This window comes from Equus quagga, chromosome 22 (assembly GCF_021613505.1).
Source record: "Equus quagga isolate Etosha38 chromosome 22, UCLA_HA_Equagga_1.0, whole genome shotgun sequence".
NCBI lineage: Eukaryota > Metazoa > Chordata > Mammalia > Perissodactyla > Equidae > Equus > Equus quagga.
The window spans coordinates 31780923-31791531 of record NC_060288.1 but is presented as its reverse complement, the minus strand read 5'-3'; the positions used below and the strand labels follow the sequence as shown (position 1 = coordinate 31791531).

Below are 10609 nucleotides of genomic sequence, written 5' to 3'. Positions count from 1 at the left end.
TACAAGGGAAGGAGTCACCTGGATTAACTCTCTTCTCAGATATGTCAAATTACCAGGAACAGTCATGTAACTAGTTGGTGAAGATTTCTTTATGTGCTGTCGTCGTATTGCCTTATCCTGATAGTAGATTAGATGGCAGGTGAAATATTTTCTTTCTGAGTTTTCTGTCTTTTTGTCATAGAGGATGAAAGATCAGGCAGAATAGATTTGTCTTTCAGCATTTTGGATTAGGCTTTGGAGGGATTTGGGAAACAGAAGCTACTGTTCCTTTATCAAAATCCATTGAGGTAATTATCAACTTGTTCCTATTAACACCTCCAGAGTCAGTAACTTCCTCAGCACTCTCAACATGCTACTTGGAGAAAAGAACGAGACCTGAGATTGGGGAGATGGTCCAAGACTTGAGTAAAAAAGAACAAATATATAGAAAGAAAAATGTTTACAGTAGTGGATAGTAAAGAGATTGCTTAGAAAGTTCAATCTGATTTCTCCTCCTCATTCCATCGATTGTGTTCAAGAGCAGGAAGGGAGCATATGTTGGGACTTGCTCTCCAAGAGTTCTCTTGTGTCATTCTGCATAGAATACAGATTCAGGCCTTAGTATTTTATCAGTAGCAGTCATAAAAGAGCTGGCTTCACGTTAAGCACAGACAGCACATCTTATCAGAATCAACATTTTAGAGTTGACTAATTTTGATGTATGTAATGAAAGTGTCAGATGGACACAAATTGCAATTAATATCAACATATAAAGGTGCCTAATTCACATATATGTAAAATTAAAACCAGATGGATTAGTGCTAGCATGAGCAATAATCATATCTAGCATCAGCATATAAGTTTATAAATATAAATACCCCAATATTTCAGAGTTAAATAAACTGTGGCTCCAACTGCAGGGTCTGTACTCTCTCTGCCCTCCTAATATTGTATAGCTGTCTTAGGCTGGAGATACTGGGACTCACTCTAACAAGAGTCCTTGTATAGGATCCAATTCACAGGGAAGGCCCAGAAAGACAAAGCCTATGGAAAGAGAAAGAGTATCCATGCCTACAAGGCTTCTAATATATCATTACAGAGATTCATCTAGAGGTTCATATAACTCTGTGTGTGAGTGTGTGTGTACATATGGAATATTAATAGGTTGGTTTCATTTAGTTATCTTAGATAAATTTATATAATATAATCTGCTATTGTGTTGACTAATTACATGACAAGCATGCGTAATCTGAGAAGGATACCTTGGTCAGTTTCCAATGTATACATCAAAGCTGGTGGAATTAATGGCTCCCCATAGGTTATAGGTCCCCATATACTTGGCAAAGTATCTACTCACACAGGCTTATTTCAAAACAGACCAGAGATATGCAGAGCTGGTGTGAAAATTCTGAGCATCACACAGGGGACACGACTAGCATCTGGCACAAATTTGGGCTCTTTGTAGGTTCTGGAAAGCCCTTTCTTCAGTTCCCTAGAAACTTAGGATGAGTCTGGTCTTGGACTTTAATTTTGGGGAAGATTCAACTGAAGCCACTGGAGGTTCCGAGGAGCAGGAGAGAGTGACAAGAGTTCTGATATGGGAAGGACATCTCCTCTCACCATGACAAGAGAGAGTTGGACTGCATTCTGGTTTCACTCCTGCTTCTCTGTAAGACCTTGAGTATCAGCTTAGCCCAACTGAGGGGGCCAGTTTCAGCATCTGTAAAATATATGTAAAGGAGCCCCCAACTCAAAAGAGTTACTCTGAATATCACTAAATTTGGGGTCAGACTCAGTGCTTTCAAGGAAACGGCAATGTAGAACTCAAGGCATTTCATTATGTGTTTTTGTCATAGAATCCAGTTTTATAGGATGGATTATAGTATGGATTAAAGAATGGCAGCTTAAGTTTTGCTATTTTGCTATTTTGCCTAATGCCATGAGTGGCATGACACAGTTTCTCTAAGCTCCATTCCCTTTCTCTTCCATTTTTTCCTTTCTCTCTCTTCTTTACCTGTCTTAATTTCTATCACAACTATTTTTTTTTTAAAGATGAGCTAGTATTGCTTTAAATTTTTTTTCAAATTTTTGTTTTGTTAATGAGCAGGAGACTTGGGACCAAAAGGCATCTTTCCTGGCATATCTTTATTTCTTCAAATCTGTGACACCCCATCCTAGCTAATAATGAAAAATGAAAACATTTATGGAAGAGGCATTAGAGGAAAGTTGCCTTCCGTAGCAAATGTTCCCCTGTAGGGATACTGGCCAAGGGAACCTTTGCTTTCTACAGTTGATCACATCCAGGTGCTCACTGAAGTAGACCCTCTCTCTGGGCCACCACCTCCACTAACCTTTCCTGCAAAGGAGCTCATTTTACCTGGGGCCAGAAAGAAGAGAACAGCAAAGAGAAAGAGGAACCTCCTCATGACTTGCAGGGTCTTGAGAGATCAGCACAGAATCCATGAGAAAACAACAGCAAACACCCAAATTTATACATTTCCCCAGACCGAATAGCATCTTGATCAGTGAGCCATGTCAGAAATGAGGATGTCTCCGTGCTCTGCTGAGTAGAGCCCACGTACCTCAGTGGGTGTCACTCAGTCTACACCTCATCATTTTTCTGACTCTGGAAAGTTCCCAAGAAGGCAAATGGAGATGAAGGGAGGATAGGCTAGGGTGTACATTGATGACCAAGAGTAGACACATAAGTCAGCAAGAACGAAAGGTCTGGAATCTGGTGGTTTGGATTGAAAACCTGACTATGCTCCTTAATAGCCTCAGTTTACACACATGTAAAATGTGCATAATTATATAATATTATAGTACATCAGCTAATAGCTGGTGCACTACGGTCAGAGAGAGTCTGAATTCCAGCTCCAACATGTATGAGCTGTGTGCACTTGACAAATTGCTTGACTGAAGCATATATTTCACTATTTATTTTTAAAAATGTGAACTACAGTGTATCTACACACTTTAAGTGCTACATACATCATCTCATTTAGCTCCCTGGATAGTTGTAAACTTAGCGAATATTTGATTGACTATATATATGAATATTGATATAGTATTTTATATACAGTATTTTAATTATTAAAATATGTGTAGAAATATAAATGTTCTTAGGTATCTTAAATAATAACAGTGACTTTAATGGTGTGATGTTTTCCTCCAGGAAGAGAAGTACTTCAAATGTTACAGGCTGTCACTATTTTGGTTAACTCTTTTTCCCAATTTGGAGTAAGTCAGTTGAGTGGGTTGAGGGAAGATCTGAATTATCCACTTTAATTCTTCCCTCTTGATAAATAGGGGGTGGGATGCCTCTCTTTAAGAAAATTGAAATTAGGGAGACGAGCATCCTTCCTCATCACCCCACTATTATCGTTGCTACTAAAAGTCGAAATGCCTTAGAAGTGTTTGTTAAAATGATGATCAACCCCTGAAAAACAACAAATGATTGCTATGTTATTGAAAACATGGTTTTCATATATAGATAAGATCATGAATTTGCTTCTTCATGCTATACTGATATCAATAAATGATAGATTACATAAATAAAAGTGAGAACAGGAGCACATTTTTTTTAACAGAAGAATCCCAAATAGTTTATGGAGATACTGCCTCTCAGGAGGTAGGGCTCGATTTCCTCAACCTAAGTGAAAGTGATTTACTTCATAGACTAGAATGGGGGTGGGGGGCACGCTAGAGTGGAGACCTGGCAGACACGATCTCAACCAGTGACCAGGGTCCCATCAAGCATGGTCAGTCACGGTCGTATCACATACCCCTGATGCGAGGCTGGGATGAGAAGGACACTTCGCTCTGTGCTGTTGGTCACCATGATATTTTTGTTAAGTATTTTTTGTGTGTATATAGATTATGTGTTATGAATTGTCCAGTTAATAATAATAAATTGGAAATACACATTTTCTCTATTCCCTTCCAAACCTCACTTAAAAAGATTTAAATCCACAAGAAAAGACAAAGTTCCAGACATCTTCAATTATGCACGGTCTCATTGATCTTAATGATTATGTCATTATCTCACTTATTTTTGCTGCTTAAAGTGGATCTGATTGGTCAGAAAATGAAAGCTGTGAACATAAAAGACCCGCAGTTGGACCCTCTGAAATGAATGATTGTTAATAAGGCTATGGAAATGCCACTCTGTTTTAGGATTTCATGTGCCTTTCCATCTAAATGCAAGATGTATAGCATTTCAGTCCATTCAGGCTGCTGTAATGAAATACCACAGACTGTGTGGCTTATAAACCACAAACATTCATTTCTCACAGTTTTGGAGGCTGGAAGTGCAAGATGGGGGCATTAGCATGGTTGGGCTCTGGGGAGGACCCTCTTCCGGGTTGCAGATGGCCTATTTCTCCCTGTGTCCTCACACGGGGGAAGGGGCAACAGTTCTCTCTGGGCTCTCCCTTATAAGGGCACTAATCTCATTCATGACAGGTCCATCCTTATGACTTAATAACCTCCAAAAGGCCTCACGTCCTAATACCATAGCTGGGGGTATAGGATTTCAACATATAAATTTCGAGAAGATACCAACATTCACACCAATGCATACAGTAATCTGTGTGAGCTCCCACAAATAACCAACTAACCCTCCTGAGGAAAGTGCAGCTTTGTAAACTGCCAAAAGAACAGTCTTCCTGCCCATATCTCACTGTGGAGAGAGGAGATGCATTTGATTGTGTGAATGCTAGGGACAGGAGCGTAGGGAGTTCCAGGATTTAGGGGCTGATCAAGGAAGAGGCAGTAACACACAGCGATCATTCCTGAGTGGCACCTGGGCAGGGTTACATGAGGAGGGAAGACCTCCCCAGAGACAGTGGAAGGAGGCCTCCACTCCAAGGGAAACTCCAAGGGGAGAAGGGCATCAGAGAGGGACTCAGGTATCTGGATGATGTTGCTCAAAAGCAAGCAGTGAGTCTCCAGCTCAGAGAGCTCAGAAGGGCGACAGCAATTTGGAATCTTTTATAGATACAGAGTTTGTCTTGTCCATGATCAGCGGGTGCTGAGTACAAGTTTTGTGGGGTATGCAAAGCAGGAAAGCTCTAACTGGCTAAAAATATTCTTATTTGTACTCTACTCAAAGCAATTGGGTGTGGAAGAATTTGAGTTTGGAGCAGGGGGCTTTGAGGTAAAGAAGCAAATACCATAATGAGCAATGTTCAGGGGCCATCCTTGGCCCACAGATACAACACGTAGGCCTTGTGATTCCCATGACGAGGGCAAGCCTTTTACTTAGGCAGTTTCAAGAGGCCAACAGTCATCTTACTTTTCTAAGACTGGAAGTTCACTCCAGGTCAGGACAAGTTTCCCAATTTGCTGGGCCTAGTGCAAATTGAAAATGCACAGTCCCATATTCAAAAAGTAGGGAAAAGGTGCCATTAAAGCCACCAAAATATAAAGCTTTTTCCTTTCTTCCCTGTCTCTTCAATCTGTCATAGTATTTTTGTTTGCTATTTAATGTCACACTTCCTTGGGCACAGGGATACGCAAGTGGTAGTTGCAGACCGTCACAGGCGCCTGGAGATCCCCCGTCTTGCCACTCTGCACATATGTGTGTGCCCCACTGCCTGCTGGGTTGCCCCCTCCTGCCAGCTGCTGCTAGACCAGTGTGCCTTACCCCAGAGAGAGTCAAGCCAGGCATCTCTCTTTTCCTTGGGCCCCTCCATAGTGATTGGGTGACTCCCATGGATATCATGACATCTGTGCAGGCATGCATTAGGTCCTGGATTGGGGATTGGGGAGAGGCTCATTCGTGTCAAGTTACCTGCCTACAGCACAGCACTGTGAGCGCAAGGTGGAGCAGATCATCTCCATGAGATGCTCATGGCTCAGAAACTCATCTCCAACCCTCTCACCTGGGGGCCCAGGGCTCATGAGGCAGGGGCAGAGGGCAGGAACCTTCCCAGGAAGGGGAGGGGGAGAAGGAAGGAAGGAACATACATGAGTTGAGGTCTCAAGGTCCCAGAGCATGCTGCTTGTTCCATCAGACTTCATTTACAAAGCACATGTTCAAAGATAAAATTGTTAAGAACTTCAATACTGCAACTGCAGAGCATTAAACCTCAAGTCTGGGAGAAGAATGTGTGCAAGTGTCACATGGCCACAAAGCCATTTGGGTCCAGGTTATTAAAAATGCTTAAAAGTTGAAAGGCATTAGAAGCAGCTCTCTATCCCCTAGTGCGTATGTATTAGCTTGTGTTTCTGAAGGTGAATTGTTTGCCTGCCACGGATACCAGCGTACAGATAGCAGCACTGTTGTGTTTTATAGGTCAGGAAATATTCATTACGAATTAGTGGACTTGAAAAAGAGTCTATGGAAAAGTTGATAGAGAGATATGTGATAGAGAGATAGAGAGATTGTGAATGGCTATAGCATGACATTCACACTGATATACACCTTATGTACAGTATTTCAGTTAATCCTCTCAAGTATCCTATGGACTATGTCCCATTATTACATCTTCATTTTAAGGATGAGGAAAGGGATGTTCAAAAAATTAAGCAACCCGTTCAAGTTCATACACTTGCTAAATCCACCTGTCTGACCTTAGAGTCGACATTTTCAAATTATCCTATTTTTCTTTCTAAAAATGAAGAAGAGAGCATTGTACAAGGATAGGCAACAAGATGGGACTTATTTGGGGGTACAATGATATGAAGGTCATTTCTAATATCCATATTCTTAATGAATTAAAAGGGCGTAGTAATTATGACTGATCTGCTTGGTGACATTGTTACAGGCTCAGGGATCCAGAGCTAACTTGGCAAAATGGTTGCTCTCCTCCTGTTTTCCTTGTGATATTTATAGACAGCACAAATGAAAGCCAATATAGTAACAGTCCACATTTATTGAGCTCATTCAGGTACCAGCTCTCCTTCTAAGTATTCCATATGTTCAAAGCACTTTTGCTTCATAGTTATGCCAGGTCCTTACAACAACTTTGAGAGGCTGACAGAATAATTGTGTTCTTTCTCAATAACTGTAGTTGGTCCTGATCTGATAGATGCTAGAACTGAAGTTGGGAGAGGTGAGAGAAGTGACATGCTCACAGTGCCTAGATCAGTAGGGCAGAGCTGTATGTGGTTCCTGGTCTTCCAACTCCTGGTCTGGTGTTCTTTCCCCTACTCCAGTCAGAATGCCCAAAATATAATGCTTTATGGAGGCCCAGGGTTACTATCCATCATGTGAGTCCTTGATCCTGGGAAATGGAGCATATAAATGTGCTTTCTTTATTGATTCACTTCACTGACCAAGAGCATAGCCCATCACTTTCAAATATAAATAGGCCTCTTGACCTCTCAGAGAAATCCCAAACCTCTGTTCTGAAGACTCTTTCCTCAGAGATGGCCCCAAACAGGAAGATGTTTTATTTTTTCTTTGCCTTTTTCTTTGTTTTGGCTCAATTTCCATCAGGTAAATGAAAACGGATGGGATTTTGATGGGCGTGTCATAAAACTTGATGATTCTATGTACGGCCTTAAAAATTGAGAGTGACAGTCAGCTCCCCGTTGCACTTCTCGTAGGAGTTTCTTGACCCTGCAGTGGGATTTTCTAAGAGCAGAGTGCTATTCCCTCTTTTTATACCTTCTTCTTACTGGTTAACGGGAGTGCTAGCCTTCAGAAGTAGAATAAAGAAGCAAACTCTGTGGTCTGCTGTTCCCTGACAGCAGATGTGTCAATTTGGGAAAACTATTTTACACAATGTTATTCCCTGCACTGATTTTAATACCCAAAATGTGCTTTGTTTTGAATTTAGGGTGCCAGGCAGGACTTGAGTATTCCCAGCCATTTCCAGGAGGTGAGTTAAATCCTTTGTGTATAATTTTTACTTTTAGGAACTCTGACCCATCAGCTATGTCTGACTTCTGAAGACAAAGAGGCAATAGAGACAGTAGTGAAAATAGAATTGCCTGAAAACCAGTCCACCAGCTCTACCTTCTTCTCTTCTTTTTGTTCCCAGCATCATATCTGGATCTTCCATTTTTCGGAGAAAGCTCTTTGTTACTGGATTGTAATTTTGGCCATAGAGATTTGCACCTGGTGGCTATTCTCATTAGCTCATGGTGCAAACTAAACCAAGGTCACAGGATCAAGCTTGTAGCAGCCAATTAGCACTGCTCTGAGCCATGCTTATCCAGCTCTTATGGGCTCTGCTCCTAAATCCAGTAAAGTATGTTGCTAATGTATGCTGTTGGTCTAAGAAATATCAAATAAAGGAGTGAGGATGGTTCAATGAAAATTCGTCACCGTAGTACAGAAGAGCTGTTCATAATGAATGGCCCACTGATCTATTTTTGTGGACTCATATTATACAGGAAGAAATCATATTATAAACAGAACTGAAAGAAATGTTCCTGGGTAATTGCAAACAAAATTTACAAGTGTTTAGACAGAATTTCAGAGTGAGAAAGCTTAAGGGTGCTACTCATGATTGAGTGCTTACTATGGACCAGGCAGTCTATTACCAACTTTATGTGGATTATGTCATTTAATCTTTGAAAAATCTCTGTGAGGTAGGCACTATTATAGCCACCATTTTACAGAGTTGAAACAGAAGCATAGAAGAGATGCTAAATAATTTTGCCCAGGGGAGATAAATAATAAGTGGTAGGCTACAAACAAAACTTTTTTTGCATGGAAAAGACACTACCTGCCTGATCCATGAAAGTTACCCTGGAAAATGATTTCTGGTTGTGTGAAAATGCTTCTGCTTAAAGTAACAACAAAAATTGATAATTGAGTATATAGTGTTTTGCAAAGTATTCTAACATAAATTATTCCATTTGACCACTAAAAGAATTTAAAATATAGACAAGTATTTCTAGAATGTCCTTTGGACAACTGGGACAGCTGAGATTGAGCAGTTTAGTGAGGACCCTTGACCAATGCCAGGCCCAAACAAGAATTAAACCTAAGTCTTCTGACTCCTCCTTCAAGGATCTTTCAAAGCCACAGGCTATCCCTCCCATTTCCATCTTGCAACCTCTATAGTTGTATCAGGCATGTATTGTGATAGTTCAACAAAATATATCACACGTTTTCTGACTGGGCTTCCTTTTGACACGTGCCAGGTTATAAACCAGAGAGAACAGGGATTGTGCTTAATTCTTGCTCAGAAATTAACTCTCCCCAACTCCATTCTGAAAAAAGTGAAGCTCTTGAAAACTCTGGCTGGTTCTTGAAAACACTCTTTGTAATCATAGATCCAAACCCTCCCTTTTTTGTGGCCTTTGAGCTTCTCCCCATTTCCACAGAGTCCTGGGAAAGGCCTATCAGCAGCTCTTTCTCCGTGTAGGTGAGTTTGCTGCTTGTGAGCCCTGCAGGCTCCGACGGGGCAAATGCAGGAGGATGTGCGCCGAGGATGAAAAAGCTGTGGGAAATTGCAAGCTGAACTTTTTCTGCTGCCGACAGAGAATCTGATAAACCAGACCAGCGCTCCTCTGGCCTCAGAAGCAGGACTGGATACTCAGGGAAGGTCAAAAGAAGTTGTGTGGCTGACCCAAGTCATGTGTGAGTGTCAGGGTCATTCTCATTTCTCTCTCCCTTTGTTTTGTTTTTTTGCTAATTTCTTAAGATGATCTTTAAAAAAATCTAGACATGAGTGGGTACCTAAGAGCTCAAAATCATGAGTGGATTCCTAATACCTACTTGCTTAATCAGATACTATTTCTGCATATTTGTAGAGTATCCTATAATTTATAAATCTTTCCTCATACTTTTGTCATATGACTCAAGATCACCTTATAAGGTAGATTTTATCATCCTCATTTATATTTGAAGAAATTGAGACTCAGGGAGGCTGTCATTTCCTGAAGGTCATAGCTGGGACCAGAAAAGGATGCACACACCGAGGTCATGTTTTGTGTATCTGTATGTGTGTTCTAAATCTCCCAAAATGGATAATTGGAAATGACACCCATATCTATGTTAATGGAATTATAATTCTATAGAGTATAAGAGATTATTTTTTATCCACATGATTTCTTGATATATCAATAGATTTTCATTCATTTATTCTAGTACTTATGGTACATTTTAAAACCACTCTCATCCACTCAGTTAATGTCCATGGCACCAACTTTGCCTTTTTCCTTTTACCAGTGAGTGAAAATGTTAGAGATTAATTTAAAAAGTTGAGTATGGAATGTATAAGAATAGTTGACTGTATGACTTTTGCCTTCTGAAATAAAATGTTAGCTTCACACAATAAAGGTCAAAATTATTAGACCTATGAGCAGTGACTCAAATTTGATCATTCGGTTTTAACATGTGAGACTGAACTCTATTTTGCTTAACATTTGAGTGTACCATTGTATCGTCTGTCTCTTTGTGTTCAGCTCCATTTCCTGCTCTGCTCTAGATAATTGGCACTATTCTCTGCAAACTACATTCTCCAAGCTTCCTGGCTTCTGGCTAGTTTTAGTCAATGCAAGTGCCTGGTAACGGAGTGGTAGATGGAGGAAGGAAGTCCTCAGGAGTCTTCTCCCTGGCTGTCTCTGCTCCAGCAATGGCTCCATCTCCCATAGTAAAGCCTCTGCTTCTGTGTCCTCACTTATCACTTGGCAGTCCCACTGCAGGCACAGCTCCTGCCAACCAGTC

General features: G+C 40.8%; 1 protein-coding gene across 1 annotated transcript; it reads left to right on the top strand.

The window, feature by feature from the left end:
- The first annotated feature begins 7353 nt into the window (after nucleotides 1-7353).
- Nucleotides 7354-9430, top strand: LOC124231634 (beta-defensin 105-like). Its single transcript, XM_046648417.1, has 3 exons — nucleotides 7354-7423; nucleotides 7767-7808; nucleotides 9306-9430. Exons 1-3 carry the CDS (start codon nucleotides 7354-7356, stop codon nucleotides 9428-9430), a joined length of 237 nt encoding a protein of 78 aa, XP_046504373.1.
- The last annotated feature ends 1179 nt before the right edge of the window (nucleotides 9431-10609 follow it).